The sequence below is a fragment of the Myotis lucifugus genome, unplaced genomic scaffold, assembly GCF_000147115.1.
Source record: "Myotis lucifugus unplaced genomic scaffold, Myoluc2.0 scaffold_36, whole genome shotgun sequence".
In the NCBI taxonomy this organism is placed as follows: Eukaryota; Metazoa; Chordata; class Mammalia; order Chiroptera; family Vespertilionidae; genus Myotis; species Myotis lucifugus.
In genome coordinates this window covers 2916827-2944511 of record NW_005871084.1, presented here as the reverse complement: position 1 = coordinate 2944511, position 27685 = coordinate 2916827, and the positions used below count along the sequence as shown (strand labels likewise).

Here is a 27685-nt window from a genome sequence, read left to right as displayed (position 1 = left end):
ATCAGTGACAGCTCGTCTGTGTTTCATCAGCTCGCTGGGCCCCGGTGCCAGGGCCTCCCCGGCGTCAACAACAAGTGTCGCACCTACTGCAGGAACAGCCCTCAAGTTTCATCACAGTGATGCTAAAAAACATTCTCCAGCTTCAGCAATGACCTAGTTCATTCGAGGGCAGGGAAAAATGCTCTCCTTCCAGAACTTCCCTGGGCACGGAATTCTCCCTCTTAGGAAGAGAGGAGCTTTTCTGGAAACAGACCCAACTGTGCTTTGACCCGATCGTGGACAAGACCCTGAGCCCCGTAGCTCCTCTGAATCCCCAGGCCCAGGAACAGGGACGCCCAATCAATGCCTCCCACGCAGCCCGGGGAGCCCACTGCCGAGCCAGCTCTCCTATCACGTCTCTGGGACAAAAAGTATTGAAAAGTAAGTATCTAGACTTTGGCTTTTATATAAGGAACAGCAGTGCTTTCAATATGCAGTCGTTTACATTTTCTACAACAGGGAACAGAGCAGACTGTGTCCTTGTGAAATAGAACAAAGTGAAGTAAGGGCTGGGTGGCATGTGTGGGTCTCTAGGGTTTTTAAGTAGCCAAAGGTTCACTTTCGGTTTAGGTTCCTGTTGGGAAATTATGACTTTTTAATGTCTGCTTATTTTGGCTTGACAATAGTTTTAAAAGATTCTTTCACATCATGGCTATCAAGACATTTAGAAAAATGTCAACCAAAACTTAGCAAAACAAACATATAGGAAGACTCACAGGAGCGATTTGTAAAGGCTTTGCACAGGCACATGAACTCAGACCCCAGATACCTCTGCCTGGAATATTTGGGTGTTTTAGTCAAAGGTTATTCCTTTTTCCTGGGTGATCATGATGATTGGAAACGCCGCGTTCTGAGTGGACACAGAGGAGTCACGTTACTGAGAAGCTACTGGGCATTTCAAAATGGCTGCTATCAACTTCCATCCAGGCATTAAAATAGCTCTTTTTTTATTTTTCTTTTTAAATTATAGTGAGACCACTTAACATGAGGTCTTTGCTCTGAATACAGTGTTAAGTGTACAGTGCAGTATTGTTAACTAGAGGCATGACGTGGTACTCGAGTTGTTACATTGATCTTTAAAAAAAAATTTAAGACAAAAAGTCAACCAGAAAAAGCCACCGGTAAAATAGCACCACGGTCACGTTACACGTTGATGAACACATCCAAGCTTTAAAACCACTGATTAAGGGTGTCAGTTACAGACGTCGAGCAATCATTTAAAAATAGATAAAAGCAAGACCAGCATTTAGAGCTGTTTCTGCTCTAATTATTTTCTTTCCACACCTTTTCCTTGAGTAAAGGTTGGCTTCAGTTTTTAAGATGAATTAGCCAGGAATGGGAAGAGATGTTTTATAACAGCCCCCCAGCTAAGGGAAAACCGAATGCATGTCTTTGCTGTGAGGCTTCTGGGCTGAAACCCAGGGCCTTGTAGGCCACCTTCTGAAGCGACAAATTGACAGGTCCTGCATTAAAAGTCACCCGTGGTCAGTAAACACATTCAGATCTTGGAAATCCAGATTTAAAACAAATAAATGTATTTGAAAGGTTTTTAATTTGTAAATCCTTATATGAGGATATGTTTAGAGAGAGGAAGGAAGAGAGAAAGAGAAACATTGATGTGAGAGAGAAACATCCATTGGTTGCCTCTGTGCAAGCCCTGACCAGGGATTTAACCAGAAACTTAGATATGTGCCCTGACTGGGAATCAAACCCACCACTTTTTGGTGTGCAGGATGACGCTCCAACCAACTGAGCTACCTGCCCAGGACCAAACTAAATGCATTTTAGCTTCCAAATTACATTGCCCTTTTGAAGTTTTTCCAAAACATCCGATCACAGTTTGGGGAAGATTTTTAGGTACAGTGGAATTCCTATTTTCATCATCTGTAAAGATCACCCCTCCCCCACTTTTAATTCCTTTTTAACTGCCTCATGCACACTTACCTGTAGGTATCATTCTATGCAAGGAGGATGTCATGAGTATCCTAATCTGGGTGGAGAGGGAGAGAAGCTGGTGGTGTGGAGGAATAAATCCCAGGCTCTGGGGCCACAGTTGGAAGCAAACTCTGACTCTAGACCAATTTCTCAGCCTGTCTGAACTCCAGTGTTCTCCTCTGTAAAAGGAAGATAACAATATCTACGTTCACAGGGGGTGATGGGGGATTAGCTGAGTAAACACCTCTACAATATCTGTCACATTGTAGTTTTTCCAAAGGCTAGTTCTTTTTTTAAAAATTTATCTTTATTGTTGAAAGTATTACAAATGTCTCTTTTTTCTCCCTTTGAACTCCTCCACCTTGATCCCTTCCCCTCCCCAGGCCTTTCCCACACTATTATCTGTCCATGGGCTATGCATATGTGCAAATAAGTTCATTGGTTAATCCCTTTCTGCTCCCTCACCCCCTTTCCTCTGAGATTCAGCAGTCTGTTGTATGCTTCTATGTCTCTGGATCTTTTGGTTTGTCAGTTTATTTTGTTCACTAGATTCCACATGTGATAAATGAGATCATGTGATACTTGTCTGTTTCTGACTGGCTCATTTCGCTTAGCATAATACTCTCCAGGTCCTCCCCATGCTGTCTCAAAGGGTAAGAGATCTTTCTTTTTTATAGCTGCATGGTATTCCACTGTGTAAATGTACCATAGCCTTTTAAATCCATTTTTAATCCATCTACTGATGGGTACTTGGGCTGTTTCCAGAATTTAGCTATTATAAATAATGCTGCTCTGAACATAAAGGTGCATATATTCTTCCTGATTGGTGTTTCTGGCTTCTTAGGATATATTCCTAGAAGTGGGACCATTGGGTCAAATGACAGTTCCCTTTTTTATTTTTTGAGGAAACTCCACACTGTTTTCCATAGTGGCTGCACCAGTCTGCATTCCCACCAGCAGTGTACTAGGGTTCCTTTTTCTCCACATCCTCTCCAGCTTCTGTTGTTTGTTTATTGATGACTAGAGGCCCGATGCACGAAATTCGTGCAAGAGTAGGCCTTCCTTCCCCTGGCTGCCGGCACCAGCTTCCCTCTGGCACCTGGGACTCAGGCTTCCCTCGCAGCCCCAGCTTCGTCCGGAAGGTCGTCTGGAAAGATGTCCAGTCTAATTAGCATATTATACTTTTATTATTATAGATAGCCATTCTGGTAGGTGTGAGGTGGTAGGTACCTCATTATCATTTTAAATTGCATCTCTCTGGTGACTAGTGACACTGAGCATTTTTTCATATGTTTCTTGGCCACTGGTATGTCCTCTTTGGAGAAATGTCTATTCAGATATTCTGGCCATTTTTTTAATTGGGTTGCTGTCTTCCAAAGGCTAGTTCTTCCTCTCAGCTAATTAAAACTCAACTCCTCTCTCTCTCTCTCTTTCTCTCTCTCTCTCTCTCTCTCCTAAAATTTCAGAATGCTTTCATAATACAAACTATAAAGTAATAGAAACTACACATTTTTGACATTAGTGCAATGATTAAACAAAAATAATATAGAAAATTAGATTATTTTGAAGGAAATTCTGTACTTGAAAACTGTTCGAGAGCAAAAATTTTAAAAAGATTATATTTTAGAATGCATCTACAATAAGTAAGAAAAACTATTTTTGTCTGAAAATGGTTAATGATGTATTCATTATCTAAAAAGAGAGGTAGAGACTTATCAACACCACCTGGAAATGCTTTTTAGTACATATCAGTACCGTATTTAAATACGAGTTTTCATGAATCCACAGGAATGGAAGACAAAAGCAAATCTCTGTGATTATTATGAAAACTAAGGCACAGGCCCGGCCTTTCTCAAAGGTTAGAGTGGAGCCCTACACTGATTCCCTTTCTGCTGAGACACAGGCACTGCAGGGTGAGTGGGGTGAGAATGCTCTGAAATGGACGAGCCGTTGGGTGGCTGAGCAGAGACAGTAGCTGAGTGAGCCATCTCAGGAGTCATGGCGGAATTTGGAGGTCAGTGATGAAGGTTCATAATGAATAGGATACACCCTTGTTCTGGGTGAGGGTGAGTCAGGCACAGAGGGAGGTAGCAGACAAGAATCACAAGCAGGGCTCACCGGATAGCTCTGAAGAATTTTACCAACATCTTTATTATCTCCCTTACGGTCTTTATCAAGATGCCCCATAGCTTTTGTCCAGGCACATCAGAGTATCTTGATAAATTCTTTGCTTGAGTTACCAACAGGTTCAAAAGGACCCTGTTATTCTGGGATTCATTTTGCCAAGAGAGGAAATCTGAAAATTCACAAATGTAAAAAAACTTGGGAGGCCGAAACCAGTTTGGCTCAGTGGATAGAGCATCAGCCTGCGGACTGAAAGGTCCTGGGTTCGATTCCGGTCAAGGGCATGTACCTTGGTTGCGGGCACATCCCCAGTAGGAGATGTGCAGGAGGCAGCTGATCGATGTGTCTCTCTTATCGATGTTTCTAGCTCTCTATCCCTCTCTCTTCCTCTCTGTAAAAAGTCAATAAAATATATTTAAAAAAAAAACTTGGGAGGAGAATTTATCTATTATGAACTTGGGAGAAAGTGATCATGTCGTCTCAGGGATGGCAAAAATAAAAGTAAATGCCCGACTTACATGACTGAAAAGAACATTTTAAATTGAGATTTTTGCCAATGCACACCTGCCCGGGACAGCCCCAAAGGACCGGGAGACTTTGGACACCAGGTCAAAAGGATGGACACAGGTTAAAGAGACAACAGTTCTGAATCGCTCCCTTCTGCGTACATGGCACTCTACGCCTCCCAGGGCAAGCCCTTCTGTGGCTGCTGCCTGCATGTCCAGGGTCACAGAACTCACCTGATCTTCCCTTGGTCTTCAGTCCTGCTCTGACATAGCCAGGCTCATAGCTCCTCAGTCAGTCGTTTAACAGCATCCTCTAGCCCAGTGGTTCTCAAACTTTAAAGTGCAACAGAATCTAGAGAGCTTGTGAAAACACAGGTGACTGGGTCCCACCCACAGAGTTTCTGATTCTGAAGGTCCCAAGAATTTGCATATCTGACAATTTCCTGGTTAATGCTGATGGTGTGATCCAGGGACCACTCTCTTGAGAACCACGGCTTGAACCATTTATTAGGCCTATAATTCCTGAAGAAAACCTATTCACGCTTGTCCTTTTCAATCACTAAACTTGCCTACTTCTCAGAGATGCAGCCACTATATGCTAGAGCTGTGGCGAAGATGAACCCATCAGTGTCCTGTGGGCAAGCACCTGACAGAGGGGTGTGTCTGTGGGGAATAGAGCGTGGGGAGGACACACAGAGGTGAGCGGTCAGTCATTTGGGAGGGGGCTGTTTTTTTCCAGCTGAAGCCATCAGGGAGGGTTTTAAGGATAAGGTAGCATGTGAGCTGGGGTTTGAAAACTTGTGGGATTTGAACATAGCGAGATGGAAGGTGGTCTTTCTGTAAAAAGGAAAAAACAAAGGAAAACACAAAAGGCAGAAAGAGATAAGGTGTGAATGGAACTCAGAAATTCGTTTGGTTAGGCTAGGCTTTCTACAGTTGTCCCCAGAACTTCCTTGGGGAATTCTTTGATTAACTCCTTTACTTCCATTTATAACTTGGTGAGGGCATGTCCAGGGTAGAGCTCTGGAATGGAGGTAGGGATTTCAGGCACCACGGGACAGGAGAAGGTATGGATGCTTTAGTATGCTTCCTAGAAGTAACAATCGAAAGTCAGCTTGAACCAGCCTAAAGGGAAGTGGGGATTTATTGCTCACACTAAACTGAACAGTCCAGGAGTTTGGTGAGGACCCCAGCTCTGGCTCCCTGCGGTTCTGGAGACTGCTCTTCTCTGTGCTTTGGTTTCAACCTCAGGCCGGCTTTCTCAGTCTCAAATGGTTACCCCCTCTCCTGGGTTCTGCATGCTTTCTTTTTCTGCCTAACGGACCCAGTGAAAGACCTAAGCTTTGCACTGATTGGATCACCTCTGAATTACTTTCTGGAGAGATCCATGTGCTGATTGGTTTAGACTTATTAATAAACCAATCACAGAGCAAGAGTACTTGATCAGTTTAGACCAATCAGCACGCACAAAGCAGGAAGGGCAAGGACCAGCCTACCCATCACCAGGCTTGACCGATGGGAGAGGCAGGGGATGGAGTTAGCTGGACAAGCAAAATGGCCCCTGTAGGCGCTTTGGGGCATTTTAGAGAAAGGCCAAACCATCTCTTTCCTTAATCATCAGGTTAGCCCTGGGCAGCTTCCTACTGTGAAGATTTAGGGGGGTGGGGGCAGCTTTAATAAAACTCCAGCCCAGGCATGTTAAGACAGTCCTGCCTTTGGAAGGAAGGGAGCCTTGAATGAGGTCTCCCCCTCCTCTCCAGGTGCTTATCATTGGGTGTGGTGTGCTAATCTCGAAGGCACACTTTACTAAAGAAAATTAGATAAAGAAAGGTAAAAAAAAAAGTTCAGAAAACAGGGAAAGTGGAAGCAAAAATAAAAAGTTTTCTCCTAAGACCCTCTGACTGGGTTGAAGATGATGGTAGAAGGTGAGACTGACATTCTCAGCAAAGTCCCCAAAGCTGACTTCCTCTAAGCCAGTGGTTCTCAACCTTCCTAATGCCGCGACCCTTTAATACAGTTCCTCATGTTGTGGTGCCCCCCAAACATAAAATTATCTTCGTTGCTACTTCATAACTATAATTTTGCTACTGTTATGAATCGTAATGTAAATATCTGATATGCAGGATGTATTTTCATTGTTACAAATTGAACATAATTAAAGCATAGTGATTAATCACAAAAACAATATGTAATTATATATGTGTTTTCCGATGGTCTTAGGCGACCCCTGTGAAAGGGTCGTTCGACCCCCAAAGGGGTCACGACCCACAGGTTGAGAACCGCTGCTCTAAGCAGACTCACTGAGAGGTGGCATGTTCAGCATAATAAATCCAGGCTCAGTTCTTAGACCAGGGGCAGGCTTAGTATTATTGCCCACTACAGGGCAGGGAGTGGACAGGAGAACAGGACCTTTCCCAGGCCCTCCCTATACTGGCCAAGCCTGAAATTCCACAGGGAGATTCTCTACCTCTTGGTCCCATTTAAAGTTAACATTCTCCAAAGGAGTTGCTCCTGGTTTTGTTGTGGAAGGTGAGGAGGGAGCATGCGGATACAGGGAGCCTGGGAGGATGGGGGTGGGGCTGGGGGGACAGAGAAGAGGAGGAGGAACCAGAGAGAGGGTTGGTGATGACCCTGATGGCACAGGCCTACAGGGGCCACAACTCTTAGCCCACTACATTCAAATTCAACCCACAGTGATTTTTACCAATTAATTCACAGAAGTTGGTCTCATTAACAACACTGTCATGCGCTGTATTTGTATAGTATCTTGGTCTTGTCTCTGTTGCCTGTCTTTACCCTGAGAGAGGACAAGGTTAAAATAGGCAGAGGAATGTATCCCATCAACATAATAAATTGAAAATCAGAGTCAAGAATCATGGACTTTGCTGCCAACAAGCTGTGTGTCCTTGGGAAACATCGCTTAACCTGTGCTTCCCAATTGTAAAATCAGGGGAGGTACTAAACCAGTGGTTCTCAACCTTCTGGCCCTTTAAATACAGTTCCTCTTGTTGTGACCCAACCATAAAATTATTTTCGTTGCTACTTCATAACTGTAATGTTGCTACTGTTATGAATCGTAAATATCTGATATGCAGGATGGTCTTAGGCGACCCCTATGAAAGGGTCGTTTGACAGCCAAAGGGGTCACGACCCACAGGTTGAGAACCGCTGTACTAAACCCTCTCACAGGTTTCATTTAACCCCGAGCGATTTTTTTTAAGCTCTCTGTGAAGAACTGTAAACTGCCACAGATTTTAAGTAGCAGAAGACAGGAGTATCAATGGGAAGACTTTCTTTTTCATCTTTAAACAAAAAGTTCAAAATGAATCCTGAGCGCAGAGCAGCAGCTACACCTGTGTTCACAGTTCCCTGTATCTGTGTGCCAGGCACACTGTGGGCACATGGAGTTGCTCACTATTTATATTTAAAAGTTAAATTGTACTTGTGTATTGGATAACATTTATACATTAAAAAACATCCAAAAGGATAAGCAGAGAAAATCACTGTCCTCAACTAGCGTCCCTCCTTTCCTCAGATATTTGGCCTGGGGCAGCCAGCTTCCCAGTTCCCTGTGTATTTCTAGAATCATTATGTGTATACACAAGCATATTGGAATATTCTCTTTTTTTCTTATACAAGTGTTAGCATACTCTACACTTTCTTTTTTACTTTATTTCATTTAATAATATATCTTGGAGATTATTCCATATCAGTGCATACAGAACTGCCTTATTTTGTAATAATATGTTTTTATTGATTTTAGAGAGAGAGTGGAAGGTAGAGAAAGAGAGAGAGAGAGAGAGAGAGAGAGAGAGAGAGAGATATCAGTTGGCTGCCTCCTGCAGGCCCCTTACTGGGGATTGAGCCCACAACCCAGGCATGTGCCCTGACTGAGAATTGAACCAATGACCTCTTGGTGCATGGGATGATGCTCAACCAACTGAGCCACACTGGCCAGAGAGAACTGCTTTATTTTTTAGTGCCTATTGCTATTAAAAATTTCATTGTATAGATACACTGTAACTAGATTTTTATTATTTTATTTTATTTTTTTTAGATTCTGATTGATGGGTATTTAGGTGACTACCAGTCTTTTGCTATCACAAGCAATGCTGCAAGGATTATAATAGGTGCTTATTAAATGTCTGTCTCCTTCATCCTCTATTTTAAAAAGTAACTTTATTGAGGCATATTTTACACAGTGCGTAAGTGTTCAATGATGTTTTTAGTAATTTTATCAAGGTGCACAACCATCACCATAGATCAGTTTTAGAACATTTTCATCACCCCAAAAATGTCCCTCATGTTTATTGATTGCTGATTAATGTTCTGTCCACTGCTACCACCTCCAGCAACCACTAATCTACTTTGTGGCTCTATAGCTTCTTTGGACATCGTATATAATAAAAGCCTAATATGCTAAGTGTCCATTCAACTGTTCGACCAGTTGCTATGACATGCACTGACCACCAGGGGGCAGATGCTCTGACCAGTAGGTTAGCTTGCTGCTGGGGTTCAGCTGATCGGGACTGGGCGAGATAGGCCGGACACACCCTGGAGCCCTCCTGCGATCCCTCCTGGCCCCCATCGTGCACCGGTGGGGTGTGGTCCCTCAGCCTGGCCTGTGCCCTCTCGCAATCCGGGACCCCTCGGGGGATGTCAGAGAGCCAGTTTTGGCCCGATCCCCAAAGGCCAGGCCAAGGGACCCCACCGGGGCCTCTAGTTTTATATAAATGGAGTCATATAACATGTGGCATCTTGTGTCTGACTTCTTTCACTGAGCATAGTAATGACAATGTTTTTGAGGTTTGTCCATGTTGGACCATGCATCCTAGTTTGTTTTCTTTTATTATTCCATGGCATTCCATTGTAGGGCTATACCATATTTCGTCTATTCACTAGTTAGGCATTCAGATGGTTTCCAATGGACCTTTAGGTTATTTCCAATTTTTGGTAATTATGAATAATCCTGCTAAGAACATTTGCATGAAAGTCTTTGTGTGGTTAAATGGTTTCATTTCTCTTGGGTGGATGCCTAGGAATGGAATTTCTGGGTCTTTTGGTAAATGTAGATTTAACATTTTAAGAATCTGCCAATCTGTTTTCCAAAGCATCTGTACCATTTTACATTCCCACCAGCCACGTTTGAGGGTTGTTTTATCCATATCCTCACCCATGTTTGGCTGTCTGGCCGTCTATGTTATTATAGTCATGCTGAATGCTCACTCCTTGTGGTTTAATTTGCTTTTCCATAATGACTAGTGATGGTGAGCATTGTTTTCTTGCCTCTTTCTCATATACAACCCGAAAATCATACCCAAGATGAGCACAACGCTTGAGCTCCATTACCTGACTCTTCGCCCAGCCCTGGCACTTGCAGGCAGTGAGGAATTAGATTTGTTACATCAACCTACTGAAGTTCCCTTACGCTTCCAAGTCACTGTCTGTGAAACGGGAAAGAACACCCACCTGTTCATTTACTAGTAGCTGTGAGGACTAAATGCCATGATGTTTCCCAAGTGCCCAGCCTGGGGGCTGACACATAGAAGACACCCCAAAAACCTTAGCTGTCTCTCCCCACCTGGTCTGCCTCCCTCCACCCCACCCCCCAACATTTCCAGAACCCATCTCGAGAGGGTACTTTCCCCTAACTAATATGGGACTGGTATTAAATGGCAGTGGGTGTGGCACCCCAATCTATGGTAACTCAGATGGCAAAATCAGGAACCCAGATGCCATTGGATTAGGCTGGGTAATCAGACCTAATCCCTCCTGTCCCCAGTGAGATCACTCGACAGCTGGCTTTCCTGTCCCTCCAGGAGGGCTGGTTAGGTTATCTGTGTGGCCGAGGGCTCTTCCCTGGCCCCTTCAGTCGACAGCAGCCACGCTATCTGCGTGGGGCAGATTAGCCAAAATAAAACCTGGCTTCAGTGGAGAGTTTTAAATATTCAAAGACTTCTCCCATAAGCCCTTACCTGTTCTCCCCCAGTTCGAGGCGAGGATATTTTTGTAATTTTGCTCATGTTAAACCCTAATCCCCTGATAGCTAATGCATGTAGTGCTTACTATGCTATTTGGAAGAGCTTTATACATACTCACTTGATTTTCCTAACAGCCAAATGAAGTCATTACTGCCACTATCTTAGTTTTGCAGATGAAGAAACTGAGGCAGAGAGGAGATGAGCTAGTAAGGGGCAGAGCTGAACCCGGGAATTTGGGTGCTTCGTCACCACAGCCTTCTGGAGTATCTATCCAAATGTAATATGTGAATGCTACCCATGAGTAATTGCTATCCAGCAATTCCATTTCCTGGCATTTAGACCAGAGAACCACTTAATGTGCCCAAGATGGCATGGACCACAGTGTTCTTTGAGACACAGTTGTCAGTCTACAAAACTCCAGCCAAGATACACGTCATCAACACAAGAACAGACAGGTTAAGCGTGGTATTGCCGTGCCACGCAGCACTGAGATCATCGAGCAGTTTTTACAAAATGATGCAACCTTTCTGGGTTGGCTTGACCTTGTAAGACTGCCAGAACATACTATTAAGTAAGATAAGCCGACTGCATGGCAAGTATATGCAGGTTAATGCCATACATACAACAACATTATAAATATATACACTGAGTGGCCAGATTATTATGACCACCCCATCAGTACAATAAGTGAATTAGTTATGCAAATAATAATAATAATAAAACCTTGAGAGTATTTGCTTAGGAAGTTTTCAATATTCAGTATTTTTGGAAGTGTCAATGAAGTACTGATGGGTGGTCATAATAATCTGGCCACTCAGTGTATTTAAAGGACTAGATATGTCCGTGGAGAGAAAGATGCCCGAAAGGACAGCCAGCACCTCCTCTTGGGAAAGTCCTGCGATGAGGGTTAGTGCTTATGGGAGGCTTTACCTTTTATGTATTTTAACGAATAGGAATGTACGCATTGTAAGATTCAAGATAAAACATTTTTAAAAGAAAGCAAACAGCTCAAAAACGCAAATCTTGTCTTCTTTGCGCTTAACGCGTTCTTTTGCCAAGTTGTCTGTGAACCCCACCGCGGCCCCTTCTCTGAATGTTAGTAATCCTATACTGGTATCCAGCTCTAGCACAGAATGATAAATCTGTCTTCAGGGTTCTCGCCTTCAGAGGAGCCACGAAACATGAAACACGCCTGACTTAACTGTTCTTTCCTTCATAGTCAGCGACCCGCGCCTGCAGTGACTGAACCAACTATGTGAGTCAACCGGTGTGTTCGTCAGTGTGGTCACCTGTGGGACATCGCTGTCAGGAAGCAGTCACCTGGGGAGGAGTCATAGATGCCGCATGAGGTCCTCAGTGTCACCTCAACTCTGGGCTGCCTGATTTGCCCTTTCTTCCCTCCATCCTTAGCGGTGGACCCTGAGAATGGGGATATGAGGAGTCATGTCTTGTAGATTATGATGACAGATGGCTGGTATACCAGGAGAGATTTTTAGACATTAATTGGTATATCACTTAAAAAAAAATCACTGTGGTAATCCACAGCCGAAAAGGCTGAAACAAATGAAGTCTTTCCTTGCGGCCAAATGATTGCCATCTTGAAAACCAATTATATGACAGGTTTTTCCTAGGCCACTGACATACATTATTCTAAGTCTTAGAACAGTAACATTATCTCTTTCTACACATGAGGACACAGGCTCGGTACCTGGGCCAGGTAAGTGGCAGAGCTGCAGGTAGATTTGGCCACAGCAAGTGACAAAGCCTGGGGGTGGTCCTATGCTGCTTGCCGGTCAGGAGAGTTTTCCACCAGGAGAGCCCCCTCTCTGCCTCACCACCCTCCTTGTCTGGGTAAGGCTCCCAGGGGTGTGGAGAGCAGGGGATCATCCCTTTGCCGCAGCGGCTATTTCTAAGGAAGCTGCAGAGCAGCCACAGAAGGACTGAAGTACTGGTACCTGCTACATCACGGATGAACCTTGACAAGATGCTCAAGGACAGAAGCCAGCCACACAGGATCACATTTTATATGATTCTGTTAGTATCAAATGTCCAGGATAGGTGGGTCCATAGAGACATAAAGTAGATCAGTGGTTGCCCAGGGCTGGATGTGTGTTCCAGGGGAGGACGAGAAGATGGAGAGGGGAAAACTAAGGGGTATAGGATTCCTTTTGAAGTGCTGAGAATGTTCTAAAATTGATTGTGGTGGTGGTTGCACAACTCTGAATATACCGAAAGCCATTGAATTGTAACACTTCCAAGTGGGTGAATTGTATGTGAATTACATCTCTTTAAAGTTGTTAAAAAAGAAGTTTTACAGAGATATCAGCATCACTGCCCGTCAACAAGTCAGATGAACTGGTGTTTCCAACTTGAAGCTGCACTTTAAAAAAAGATGAGTGCTAACATTTACTGAGCCCATGCTTTTGTGCCAGGCACTGTACTAAGTGCTTTATAGGTGACAACTCATCTAATTTTCATAGCAACCTATGAAGCATCTACAGCTAGCACGCCTCGGTTTTACAGTGGAGGAGCCTGAGGCAGAGAGGTTGCGACATGTCTATTGAGCTAGTCAGGAGAAGAATCTGAACCCAGGGAGGCTGGCTCCGGACCGCTCACCAATTGTGCTAGGTCACCATTCAAAATGATAAATGGAAGTGTTTGAGGACGACAACTCCTGACTCCTGGTCCACTGCTTTTCTTGGATAATGAAGCCTGACTATGTGCCTTGTCCAAATCAATATACTAACTTGTGGATTCAAAATATATAAATTGCATATTCCTCATCTTTGGGAAATTTACTAGACTGGCAATAAATGCACGAAGTATCTTTATTTAGGCGATGATTCTAAATCTAACCCTGTCTCTTTATATCATTTGTTTCTCTCTCTCTCTCTATGTTTATACGTTCCCCAACCCTTGTTCATATTTTATATTGATTCAAGGACAGTAGATGAGATCGTGAATACAAATTGCCTTCTAGTTGTGAAATACCATAAAAAATTTGAAATTGGATTTAGATTCCCTTCTTCCTCTCTTATGCTTATATTGAGCCCTGAAAGTTATTTGTTCAATAATCCGGAGAAATATCAACTTTTATGTCAGATCACACCCAGAGCTCCAGCTCTGACCTCAGAATGGGCTGAGTAAATGCATGGTGGTAACAGGTGGCTTCTCTCTGCACGTGTTGTGCAGGGATGGACCCAATTCCTCAGCAGCGGGAGGACAGCATGTCACCATCCATTTTCCTGGTTCTCCCTGCACTGTCAGACCCACACTTGCTCTGGCTTATTCCTTGATTCAACAATAACTCAATAACACTCACCAAGTTTAAACATTTTCATTCTTGTGCAAGATGGCTAGCATGAACATTGCCCTTTTGAATTGTTTTTAGATACTTCTTTCAACCTTGTTAAGAACAACTTTCCCATTAGATATCCCTATGACTTTTAACTAAATACAAATACATGTCAACTGTGACCTGTTCATACCCAGTAGAACCCTCCAATCCTCAACCATCAAGCGTACCTGTCACTTAATCTGGGATGGAGGGGTCTACTTGCCACCCTGCAGATGGATTTTCTTCCTCTTCTGTGCAACCAATTTACCATCTACATCGAGAGGGGCCTATGATGCTTTTAAATATAACACATGCTAACCAGGGATCCCCCCTGTGGTCCAATCTCAGCGTGGTTGCATTTAAAATGTCCTATAACAACAAATAACTGGAAATGCAATTCACGTCTTTATTAAAGAATGTCAAAAGGATCCAATTCATCACCACAGACCAAAATGTCTTAAAATTCTCCTCTTAATCTCGCTGGCTCCATCTTCCCCACATATCCCTGCAGCCCCCAAACTTCCCTTGCAGCCCACGGGCTCTGTCCCACACCCAAGTGGTTTTTTCCTTTTTGATGCTAATATACAACTTCTTCAACTTACAGCGTTTTCTACCCTTTTCGTGGGTTGGTTAAACCTCAGCTCCTGCACACACTCTTCCTGAGAAAGGGAAGTGTATTCTCCTAAATTAAAAATTTTAACCTTGATGTTCAGAGATCTTTCGGGTTTCACATAGGGAACGCTTTTTTGTTTTCAAAGTCTGAAAACAGAACATCTAAACCAGTGATGGCGAACCTTTTGAGCTCGGTGTGTCAGCATTTTGAAAAACCCTAACTTAACTCTGGTGCCTTGTCACATATAGAAATTTTTTGATATTTGCAACCATAGTAAAACAAAGACTTATATTATTTTTGATATTTATTTTATATATTGAAATGCCATTTAACAAAGAAAAATCAACCAAAAAAATGAGTTCGCGTGTCACCTCTGACACGCGTGTCATAGGTTCGCCATCACTGATCTAAACAGAACGTCTTGAGATTAAGGAAATGCTGTGGGGACACCAGAAGCAGCCAGTGTGGCCTCAGGGGGCAGGACTAGCAGGCGTTTGTGAGCAGAATGTTCCACGGCAGGCTCTACCAGGCAGGGCCGGCCTCCTGGGCCCACAGTCCATGCCTTCACACAGGGCCCTGTGCCCAGAAGGTTCCCAGTGCTCGGTTTAATGGGCTGCTATTGCCCTCTTAAATATCTTAATCATGTTTGAACAAGAAATCCCTCATTTGCATCTTGCACCAGGCCTGCAAATGATGCAGCCAGTCCTGAGCGGAGGCCAAGGCCCTCGGACATGTTTACCTCCCACCCCGAGTCCCTCTCTGACTACTCACTTCCCGCTCATCCGGCGGTGTTCAGGTGCTGGTGAAACCTTGACCTGTTCTCAGGGGATGTGTCTCTGGCAAGCTTTCTCTCGGGGGTATCTGGAACAACCTGGAAAAGTGACAGGAAAGAGGGAGGATTGGTTCTGAATGTTAAAGGGGCGGTTACACCCATATGGAGAGGGGTTTCTCTTCCACGATACAGCTGTGGTGTTTAGATCCAGCCTCTTCAACCCAGAACTTAGCTCAGGCTTGTTTTAGGACCCTCAGCATCCCTGGAGCCACCATTTGCAGCGTTTGAGTGCCCCTCTCCTGCTCATGCTAAATGCATCTACTGTGCAGTGGGCATTCCTTTTCCTGAGCTCCATGGTGTGTGAGGACCCGACTCTGGACAGAGCAAAATTTCTCCAAGCTCAGGGCGCCACAAAGGCGAGATTGGGCAGAGTGGTGCTAGCACTGTGCCCGGAGGATGGGGTGCCAAGGGTCCCCTGGGTTCAGACAGAACTGGTTCTCAGGGCTGCCCCAGATCTGTGTGAGTTGTACACAGCACAGCCCTGGGGGCACCTTGCACACCCAGGATGTCAGCCGGCACAGCCATGAAGGGCGGCCTAGGGCAGCAGTCACTGGAGCTTCATGATGGTGAACAAGGGTTGAACCTCTCGAAGCCTCACTGTCCTCATCTGTAAGATGCAGAAGGGGCTGAAACCACTAGGTAGTTTCAAGAGATGGAATGAATAACACACCTGGCGACCAATCAGATGTTAAGGTCGACTTGTAGCAATGAAAGCACGCTTGTGGGAAAACACTGTCATCGCCCTCCGGGGCACCTGTCTAGTGCTCTTGCGGGCAGTACTTTCCCAATTTCAGAATACCTCCCACCTGGAGATTCCTTTGCATTTAATCAGCTCTTCTTTTTGGAGGCAAATATGCACTTTTTGAGTCTAATATGGAAAGACTTGGAGGAGAGAAAGAAAGAGAAATGAGAGGAGGTGGCCCCAGCTGTGGCTCATGAGTGTCTTCCCTGTCCATCTGGGCTCTGGCTGTCCTGCCATCCTCTAGGACTGGGGGTTCTCAACCAGGGCTGCCCTTCCCCAGGGACATCGACAATGTCTGCAGACATTTTTGATTGTCACCACTTGGGGGAGGGTTGCAACTGGCATCCAGTGGGTTGAAGCCAGGGATTTGGCTAAATATCCTACAATGCACAGGACAGACCCCACAACAAAGTGCCGGGCCCACGTGCCAGCAGTGCTGTGGTGAGAAAGCCTGTCTGAGTGTCACCAGTGAAGGGGGCTCTTGCCCCCTCCCCCCAAGATAACAATCAAGAGAGGAGACGAAACAGATTTAAAAATAGAGGTTTACTGCCCAGCCGGCGTGGCTCAGTGGTTGACCTATGAACCAGGAGGTCACAGTTGGATTCCTGGTTGGGGCACATGCCTGGGTTGTGGGCTTGATCCCCAGAATAGGACGTGCAGTAGGCAGCCGATCAATAATTCTCATTGTTGATGTTTCTGTCTCTCTCTCACTCTCTCTTCCTCTCTGAAATCAATAAAAATATATTTAAGAAAAAAAGAGGTTTACTGAAAACAAGGTGAAGGGACAGGAGGAAGGGAGGAGCTTGATGAATCAAGAGAGCGCACTCTAACGAAAGCCTGGCTTCCAGAACTGCGCCTGCACTGGCTTATACAGGGCTGGGTTCACACAGGCACAGAGGGCGCTCTTTGCTTTCCAGGTTCCACTGGTGTGAGCGCCAATCCCAGCCTGGGATAAGCCCGGGAGCAGCACCACGCTCCTTCTCCTTCTCCGTTTCTCTAACTCCTGGGAAAGTCAGGCGAGTCCCCAAACAAATGGTGATGCTGGGCACCTTTATTTTTCAGATCCACGTGGCATGAGAGGATGACGGACTCAGGAGGGCCTCAGAGGCGCACACTGTGCTTCTTATCCACGCTGCTCTCCCAGAAGGTTCCTGAGAAGTCAGACACCGTGCTTCGCTGCATAATATCTGGTAACCATCACCAGCCGATCGCCCTCTGACATCTATCTCCCTGCCGATCAGGTTCTTTGGCCCACAAAGGCATGACTAAAACATCACCTGGGAAAATTACCTGGGAAGTTTATTCCAAGTAGCCAGTTGAGCAATTAAACCTATGATTTTTTTCCCCCTGAAAGATTTCACTTCCTGGACACATTTAGTGATCATCACTTCATGTTGTGGTTCTTGGTTAGGCAACTTCCACACTGGTTGTTTTTCCAGATAATCCTCCCTTAATTTCCTGTGGCCCATGGGAGTGTGTGAATAACCTCACCTCTTTTATTGCTATCCCCAAACTGGCTAAATTCGTGTCCCCACTGCTTACCTTCTTCGGGTGTGCTAGTCAGCAGTGATACCTTCTTCGGGTGTGCTAGTCAGCAGTGAAAAGGTTAACACCAGGCAGAGGTGCCCAGTGGAGGAAAAGGAGGGGCCTGGAGCTGACTCAGAATTTGTACAACCCGCACCCCCCCTCCCCCCCAACACACACACACACACACACACACACACACACACACACACACACGTGGAAAGGATTGATGAAAAGAAAGTAGAAGAATAATTGGGTAGGAAAGTGGAATCTTGTACCTGATGCACTGTTTTCCTTCTTTGTTTCTTGGATTATGGCTCTACCCTCAAAAACACGGAGGCCCCAGTGGTGTTTTGTGAGGACAGACAGAAAACTCTTTTCCCCCTGATCCCTTCTTCTAAGTCCGGAGAGTGGGGCCAGCCTCTGAAATGGCGGCACTTCCTTAGCCAGAGTCCTAGCAGAGTCTGGTCTCTGCCTGGACGCTGGAGTGTAGGATGTGCCCTCAGCCTCTCCAAGCCCAGAGCGAGGCCCCTCTCTTTCTTGGGGTGTGTCCACAGCCATTCAGATAGAGGGGCAGGCACAGCTCCACTCCTGAGCTTCAGAACAGGGCCCTCTTGTCTCCCCAGAAAGCCCCAGGGCCCTCTTGTCTCCCCAGAAAGCCCCAGTGTTTGGACATACCCTATACTCGCGCCCCCCCCCCCCCTTCGCTGCCACACACACACATTAGCTAAGTTCTTGTGAAAAGTTGGAGGTGGGTCTCAATCTGTGGCCTGCAAGTAGGTTTTAAAAACAAAGGTAGGATTTTGGGGAGGTTTCCAGCAAACAGAGGGAGAAAGGAGAACCACCCACAAGGTACAATTCACTGTGCAAGTCTCATTTCTGGCTGATTGCTCAGATCTGTATCGCACAAAGGGAAACAAACCGTCAGCCACGAAGCAGCTGGAGGATCATTGAGCTCTGATCAGTCTGAATGGAACGCCGGAGCCCCAGAGGGCACAACGAGTGCCCCGGACCCAGCTCATGCATACTTTACTTACTTCCTTCGAAAAAGTCACGCACACACACAAAAGAGCAATTCAATGCTCCCTAAAAAGGAATAGAATAAAACAGACTCAAAGGGAGACACAGGCTGATAGGAACAGGTGGAAATGAATTATGGCCAGCAACCTCTTTGATGGCTTCTCAGGGAAGCTCATTTTTGGTGGTTTAGTCATTTGTCTGAAAGAGATTCAGCCACACACTGCGGATGAAGGACGAGTCCTTGCATGCAGGTCTGTCTGCTCCTGGCTCCAGGGACTGATTATTCAGGCGCCTGCCTGGAGGCGGAGGCAAAGAGGAACACCCGCAGTTGCCACTCAGCACATTCATGGTGTTGGCACGGAGGAGACCCCAAGTTAGATGAGACATGGACAGGGAGAGAGGGCGGACTCTGAGCAGTTCCAGGTATCTCCAAGGTACAGTCTCAGAAGAACATAGAGTCCTTCTCTTAGTGGTGTCTGGGGTTGCTTGCCAAAAATCATGAGATAAATAAGACAGAAAATGTAAGACTGTTCCTAGGATGGACTGAGAAAGGTGTATTTTTCCAAATACCAAACTTTCCACCTGTACCTATAGCACATTCCAATTCATTTTCTTCTTTTTTTAATTTAAAGTCTTTATTGTTTAAAGTATTACATGAGTCTCCTTTTCCCTCATTGACCTCTTCTTCTCTGCTCCCAGCCCCCAACACATGCCTCACCCCCCTACTATCTGTGTCCATTGCTTATGCTCCTATGCATGCATACAAGTCCTTTAGTTGATCTCTTACATCTATGTTCATAGCAGCACAATTTACAGTAGCTAGGATTTGGAAACAGCCTTAGTGTCCATCAGCAGATGAGTGGATTAGAATGTGGTACAGCTACACAATGAAATACTACGCTGCTGTAAAAAAGAAGACATTCTTACCATTTCCAATTCCTTTTCAATGACATGGAGGCTACCGAGAAAGCTCTTTGGGACACACTAGAACTTCCTGCCCCATCACAAGGGGGGGGGGGAATCCCAAGGTGTGAATGGAATTCCTGGGGCTTTACCAGATTAACCTACTCACATGTCCTCCAGTTAATGATCACCAGGGAGGATAAAGGCCTTCTGAGGGAGAAAGTGTAGGTCACTTTCTGTGGTGACATCAGTCACATATGCACAGTACCGGCCTGGGAAACCTACATTCCAGACTCCTTCACCCTCAGAAAGACACGGCACTTGCTAATCCACTTCATTCTTCTCTCTTTTGTACCATACTTACAATCAGCTCTAAGTACTGTTAATGTATAACTTTGAGAAAGATAAAGTGACTCCCAAGCAAATATGAAATTAACATTTCAAAGATTTTTTTCAACTCTTTAAATAAAAAGGGAACCAGAAAGTATTGGGGCCTGATCAGAGAACATTTGAAGAATTAGGTATTAGTAGACAATTTAATAAAGGAACATTAGGCTAGGATTGCTGGGTTAGGTACAACAGTGGCTAATGTCCTATCGGGGCAATAAGCCATAACTTAGGGAGTTATCTTTTCTGCCAGACACAGAGACTATTTGCAACTCTATTGGACAAAAATCTACAAGTTTACATGTAAATTCACTAAAGGGGAAATTTTAATCAATAGTAATTATTGAGTGGAACTAAGAACATTTCCCTAGATAATTCTTCGATGGACCTCTGCTCCCATATGACATTGAAAGAAGATATTATCCATGTTTTGCCTTATTTCTAAGTTTTAGATAATTTTTCATAATAGTTTCTTGAGATTAGAGACAGCATTTTCCATTCTGTATGTCCTATCCCCACCTCAGCACAGCCTCAGGGTAGGCAGATAACATGCTTATTACCCATTCTTGTTCATAGCTTTATGAGGTGTTTTTTTTTGGTAAAATTACTTAATTTAATAAGAATGTTCTTTTTCTGTATCATCAGGTCATCCCAAGCCAGAGGTAACTTGGTATAAAAATGGTCAAACCATAGAAGAGGGCGACATTATTTCCAGTTATGAATTCTTCGAGAATCAGTATATCCATTTGTTACATCTCTATGGGTAAGTGGATGAGCCTCTGTGGACTGTCTACTAAGATCCCAGTATCCTGTCATGTGCTGGTTACCAAAAGACTGGCTCCTGTTTGCTCTTTGAGTCTCAGTTAGATGCTAGCAGGCATCAGCCTAGGCATCCGGCAACGAGTCAATGAGGATCCACCTGGTAATTGATCATATCCCCCTATTTGCTGCCATTGATGGAATCACAACTTTATCTAGAATTTTATTCAAGGTGGTCCAGCCATTTTCATTCATTAAACGAGCTTTTCATTTAATCTTCTCTCTGGAAAGTTAAGAAGCACAATAGGATTTCAGCATTGCCATCCAGTCTTTCTTGTGTAAGAACGGAAGGAAGAAGTGACTGACCAGGATCCCACAGCAAATTGGTGATGGAATTATTCTAGGAAGTAGCATGGTCCAGCACAGTGGTTTCTAATTCCTTTTTGTTCCCCCTCGTAAAAGTTGGATGAAATCAGGAAGGCCCACATGTGAAGTAGAGAAAATGAGAACTTCTCTGCTTGAAGCTGGGTGGGTGTCTGTGTTCTCGGTCCCCATTGCTACTGAATTGGTCTCGATGTCCCTTATGGGGGCTGAGGAGCCTGAGGTTCTGCAGAGCATGCTACAATGACTGGCAGGCACGGTCATGTGCCAATAGCCTTGGATCTGAGAATAACAAAGTAAGGCTTGGGTCTGAATTCTGGCTCCACCATTTTCTGGCTGTGTGATGTTGGCTAGGCTGAGCCAGCTCAGCCAAGGGTTCGCAAGCCGGAGGGAGGGTGGTAAAGGATGAAGAAATGACAGACAAAGAAAATAAGCTGGGTCTGTGGATCTTCAAGGTGGCTGAGGCCACAGAGAGAGATCCAGAGGCAAGCTGAGCCTTTATTTTATAGCCAGAGGTAAACAAAGTAGTGGTCACCATAGTTACAATGTTCTTGTGAGTTTCACTTGTTTTGGCAGCACTTGCTACACCTTCCACAGCCCCTTAGCTACCTAGGAAGGATCTAGGGAGCGTCATAAGGTTAAGCCTAATTATGCTAAGAGGACTCTGCCCTCTAAGCTGGGACTTGTTTGTGGCTTTGCCAACAGGTCAGTCCGAGGCTTAACCCTATAGCTGCACCCTACAGTTGGCCAGTTATTTACCCGGTCCAAGTCTCAATTTCTCCAAATAAAAGGGTGGCTAAGAAAATGAAATGATTTAATGCTCATAAAAGGCTTGTTACATAGTAGTAGTTCAATCAACACTAGTTTTCTTATCTCCCTATCCACTCTTTTGTTTCAAAGTAAGATCAGAGGTCATGGTTGAAATGCTTGACTCAACTGGCTTACAGTGTATCTGACCTTATATCCAAAACATCTATTTATTCATCTAATGTTTAATTTTAATAATATTCATAAAGCAGTTACTCTATGGCAGGCATGTTGCTTAATTTTAGGGGTAGAGATGAACAACAACAACATTGTCCACACCCTCATACAACTTCAAGTTCAGCATGGAAGACAAGTGGTGAACAAATCATGCCACCTTCCCCTCTCACTTCAATATACCAGGAGGAAGCCCAAATGCCGTGAGCTGCCCTTTCATCCATAGATTGGATTTTCCTGCTTCTTCTTTCCAATTTTGCCAAGGCCTTCCCCTCTCTCTTCACCTCCTTCAACTTGGAATCCACCTCCATGGTTCACAGGCAATTTTAGTCACCTACGGATCTGTCCAGCCTCAAACATCTCCTCTCCTTTCCACAGGCCTCCTTTTGGGTGCTTATTTATTGTCAGGAGTGATGGACAGTTCAGTAGACTGTGGGCCTCTTAGGGGCAGGAATCCTCTCTGTTTCACACTAATGCACAGTGCTTGTAAAAGGCTTGTTGTGTAGAAGTAGTTCAATAAACACTAGCTTTTTCATCTCTTGAAGTTAGTCTTTGGGTCATTAAATGTGTTCCTAGATACTTCAAAGCTGTGTCTGTATTCCTCAAGGGCTTTTTCTGGTTTAACAATTAATCTGCAGTCCTGCTCAGAGGCCAAGAACCCGTTGCCTTATTTTTGGACCTGCTGATCCTCACTCCTCATACCACTCCCATCTTGTGAAACTGTGTACTTGAGCCAATGAGCGGCGTGGAGGAGATGGATCAGTGCTATTGGGACCTCTGCGTTTCCACAGGTCAGGTGTGCTGGGCAGGCAAGACGAATGGAAAGCCAAGAAAACATTCCAAGGGAGGGAAATATCAATAACAGTGTGTTTTGCCCTGTAGAGTGAAAAAAAATTTTTTTTCAAAAGTTGTGGGTGTTGGGAGGAAGGGAGGAAAATGCAAATAGATGTTTTCTACCTCATAGTGAAAGCAGGCTGCGAGACGCACATACAAATGGGGAACTGTGGTCTTGATGAACACAATTTAAAGAAAGGCAGCAGAGTGACAGATAAAAATCTGTCCAGGAACCCACACCTAGAGAGAGAGACTCCTCTCTGCAGCAGGGAGGCCTCTTCTGACGGTCACAATGGAGTCCCGCTGTGCTGAGAGGAGCACAGATTACAAGTGGGGCCGCAGGGAGGGCGAAGCAGCCCCTGGCTCTCCTTCAGCTCCGCCCTGGTGAGGACGAAGGCCAGGAGCAATGCCTGGTCCTGCAGGGCAGTCAGTCCCCGGCTGGGTACAGGGAGGGCTCCTGGAGGCTGAGCAGCCTGAAGGAGAGAGAGGAGATGGAGGGCAGGTGGGGCTGGGCCGGGAGGGCCCCATGTGCCACAGTTAAGGAGCCTGTCCCTTTCTCCTGAAAACATGCCCAGCCTGTGGAGGGGTTTGGGAGCAGCAGTGAGTCATGGATGGGAAGGTTTGCCTTTTTAGACCATCCCTCTGATGGTAGTTTGAGATCAGATTGGAGGGTGAGCCTGAACAAAGACAGCAGGAGGAGGGACCGAGGTCAAGCACAAGAGATATTAGGCGGTAGAAGACCTTCCCTTCTCCAGCATTTCCCACAATTCCAAATTCCCCTCCCTTCCCTCCTGCTCACATGCTGTGTGGTGGTCAGATGGAGCAGCTGATCACTCTCACCAGCATCAGGCCCAGTCCTGCGTGCCCATTCTGATTCCTTCGCCTGAAACATGCCCCCTCTCCCACTCCATTCTCCAACCCTCCTGAGCACAGGCACACAGATCCCAGGGCTTCGTGGACCAATCCCTGGCCCCTGAAAATGTTGCTTTTTCCTGATACTTACTGTCTCACCGCTATTACCGCCTCAGAGGAATCATCCCGAAGCATCTTCTATGAAACACTTCAGCATTTATCTCATATAATTTTTGTTTATAATTTTTTTTTTGGTTTCTGTCTGTGTTCCCAATAAACTGAAAGCTCCCTGAGGCCACTGTCTCCCCAGTACCTAGAGCGACTGGCACAGAACATGTGTTCAATAAACACTGGTTGCATTAAGTCAGTGACTTCTGTTTCGTTTATGTCTTCTCTTTGTTAGAATGTCAACTTGTGGGGGCAGGGACTGGGATTTCTATTATTTTGTATCCCCACAGCCTCATGTGTTTGGAAATAATAAAATTCCTCAAAGGCCACACTCTTCATGTCTTCCACTTATTAGCTGAGTGGTTGTAAGCAAGTCAATTAACTTCTCTATGCTTCAGTTTCTTCCTCAGTAAAACAAGTTTTTGTGACTTAAATGAGATTATTCATGCATAATGGTTGGCAAAGTGTGCATGTTAGCCTGTGAAAAATATTGTTATTGGTTAGTAGTTAATATCATTAAAATATATTTTTATTGATTTCAGAGAGGAAGGGAGAGGGAAAAGGAGAGAGAGAAACATCAATGATGAGAGAGAATCATCAATCAGATGCCTCCTGCATGCACTCCACTGGGGATCGAGCCTGCAACCGGGGCATGTGCCCTGACCAAGAATTGAACTGTGACCTCCTGGTTCATAGGTTGATGCTCAACCACTGAGCCACACTAGCCGGCGGTAGTTAATATCATTTTACTGCCCACTCCCTGAAAGCATTTTGTTCCCAGAATTACTCTGAAAGAATTACTGTGTCCCAGCGTATAATATCAGCTGTATTTAGAGCCGGAATGTTTTTATGTGGCTAGTGTTGAAAAGTGTCAGTATCAGTGGAGAACTTTCAAAGGCAAGAAGGAAATGGATATTCAATAGGACAGCTGTAACCCAGACACAAGTATGGAAGCTGTGTAGTCACATGCCTTTCTATCTGAAACCCTGTTTGGATGGCTTTTGGAAGGTGGAACCGGTGACTTTAGTGAAGTCTTGGCCTTCTCAGTTATTCCTCACATCTGGGTGGATAGACCCCAGGAGTCTGTCTTACATACCCGAGGCCACTCTGGCTTGTAGTGGGCAAAGAGTTCATAAGTGCCTATTGTCTGAGCCAAAGACCTTGGCCCCTAGTGGGGCCATCATCCTCTTTCTATACACGATCACCCAGGCATCTAAAAAACATGAGTAGTTGGTGGTGAGTGAGGCTGGGCAAATGAGTGTAGATGAATCAGTTCAAAATACCTCTAATTCTTGCTAAAGGTAGAACTGTCACCATCAAGTTCACTTATAAAGGAGATTATTTCTGTCAGTGAGAGCAAGGATCTGAAGCCAGTTGTCTGGATTTAAATCCCTAATTTACCTCTTATGTGCTGTATCATCTTGGTGATAGATCATTCTCTCTCATCATTAATGTTTCTATCTCTCCTTTTCCCTCTCCCTTCCTCTCTGAAAACAATAAAAAATATATTCTTTAAAATGATATTAACTACTAACCAATAACAATTCACTTAACCTCTCTGTGTCTCAGTTTCCTCATCTGCAAAATGGGGATAATGATAGTATCAACTTTATAGGGATGGTGTGGGGATTAAGCTAACACAGGCAAAGGATTTAGAATACTCTATAAATAATATTGTTTTGCACTTAACTGACTAGAAATAGGACTATTTGGAGGCAAGAAAGGTAGCTTAGTTTGGCAACATTCTCCTTCTTCGCTATTTCCCCCTTGGAAGATAAAATATAATTAACGTGTTGGATCAAGGAATCATTGGGTAGAAATAAAGATGACTGAATCTTGCTGTGTGTTGGCATTTCATCCAAGGCTGGAAAGCATTTTGTGAACTCGGTGTTCCTGTGAGCTTAAGTAGGTGTAATGAGCCTTGAGGATGAGTGGTAGAGCTTCCCAGCACAGAGCCTAGGAGGCATCATTTTTCCTGAATGGACTCCACAGGCTGCTCCTGGCCACTCCTCAGACCAGCTCAGAGCGTTTCTTGAATGAGTCCTGGAGGGTCTGACGAGAGATTGCCATTTATTTCCCGGGGCGACAGGTCCCTGCCAGAATCCACCACCTGTCATCACATTCCGGTTCTGACTTTGGTAGTAAGTATCCCAGAGGAGTGACTGGTTCCCGAGACGCCATGGGATGCTCAGCTTTTCCTCCCTCAGCCTTTTCTAGCGATGGGACTGAGGGGGTTAATCCCACTGGTTGCTAACACTCAGGGCAACTCAATGTGAGTTTGGGGGCAGGTGACAGGTTGATCTGGGAGCCCCTCCCAAGGCCGTGGGAAAGGTGAATGGACCATTGGCAATTGGACATGCACTGAATGTCACTGAAAATGCCACTCCATTCACACCCTCTCAGGACTCAGGGCAGACCAGTTTTGGGGCCAACTGGGGTTCAGTCTTTGGAATCACGGCACCATGGGCCGACATTTCTGAGGACTGACAAATGGGGGTCTCGCTGACGCAGTCATCCTAGCATTGACATTAGGGATCATTTGACCTCCTCCCTCGTAAAGGTAAATATCATAAAGAGGTTACTTGACAAAGGCAGACAGTAGGTAAGGGGCAGAGCTGGAACCAAATCAGGCCTGTGAGTCCGGGAAGGGCTTTGCTCTAACTCCGAGGAGAGGGGGCAGGGGGTGCAGGATCAAGAACAAGGTTTGGTTTGGGAACATGTGTCTTTGTCCTGACCAGCCAGCCCTATTTTCTGCATGTCGTGTAGTTAGCTGAGGGCCTCCCATGAAATTTCCTCCCACCTTTGCCCCATCGCCTGCAAGGCCTCCTGCCTCTGCCTCTCCCCTTCATCCTCCCATTGCTCTATAGCAGAGTTCTCTGCAAATTGCTGTTTGTCTTGGACCCTGTGCCTCCTCTCCACCTGCCTCCAGACTCTATGCCTTTTGATTGCCTGGCTTACCCTCTCCAAAATGCAGGTACAGTTGCCTTTTTCAGAAAACTACAAGGTTGAGCCCAGTCTTAGCACCTTCAACCCCCCAGCTCCTGAGATATCAATCCCATACATGGGTGGGGAAGGCCAACACTGTGGATCCAGCCCAGACCTCCTGCAGACCACACCTGAGCCCCAGATGAACCCAAGAATGGGCTCAACCCCTGACCTGCCTGTATTAGTCAGCTCACAAATACCACAGACTTGAGGGCTTAAAGAACAGACCTCTATTTTCTATAGTTCTTGAGGCTGGAAGTCTGAGATCAGGGTACCAGCATAGTGGGGTTCTAGTAAGAGCCCTCTTCCAGGCTTGCAGACAACTGTCTTCTTGCTGTATCCTCACATGGCAGAGGGAGAGGGAGGAAGGGAAGGAGGGAGGGAGACAGGGTGAGACCGAGCCAGCCAGTTCTGGTATCTCTTTTTATAAAAGGCCACTAATCCCATTATGAACACCCCACCCTCATGGCTTCACCTAAACCCATTTCTTCTCAAAGTCCCCATTTCCAGATACCATCACATTGGGGGTTATGGCTTTAACATACAAATTTTAGGTGAACACAATTCAGTCCATAGGATTGCCTCAAATATGGAAGGTGTTCAGAGAGCCCCATTGGTTAAGAATCAGAGATGTTGCAGCTCTCTGTGGGGTTATATGTGGATAGTTAAGAGGGCTGGCTTTAGAGTCATACTGCCTGGGTTCAAGTCTTGGCCCTACTTCTTATTCAGGCATGTTTTTTTATCCTCTATCAGCCTCTGTTCTATATCTATAAACTTGGAAT

General features: G+C 45.2%; 1 protein-coding gene across 1 annotated transcript in view; it reads left to right on the top strand.

Moving 5' to 3' along the window:
• Nucleotides 1–249: 249 nt before the first annotated feature.
• Nucleotides 250–27685, top strand: part of ALPK2 (alpha kinase 2) — a 102863-nt gene continuing 75427 nt past the window's right edge. The window contains exons 1-3 of the mRNA XM_006087184.3: nt 250–420; nt 17172–17299; nt 20589–20706. Coding sequence (XP_006087246.1) covers nt 17191–17299; nt 20589–20706 — 227 coding nt within the window. The 5' untranslated portion in view covers nt 250–420; nt 17172–17190. The remainder of the gene's footprint in view (nt 421–17171; nt 17300–20588; nt 20707–27685) is intronic.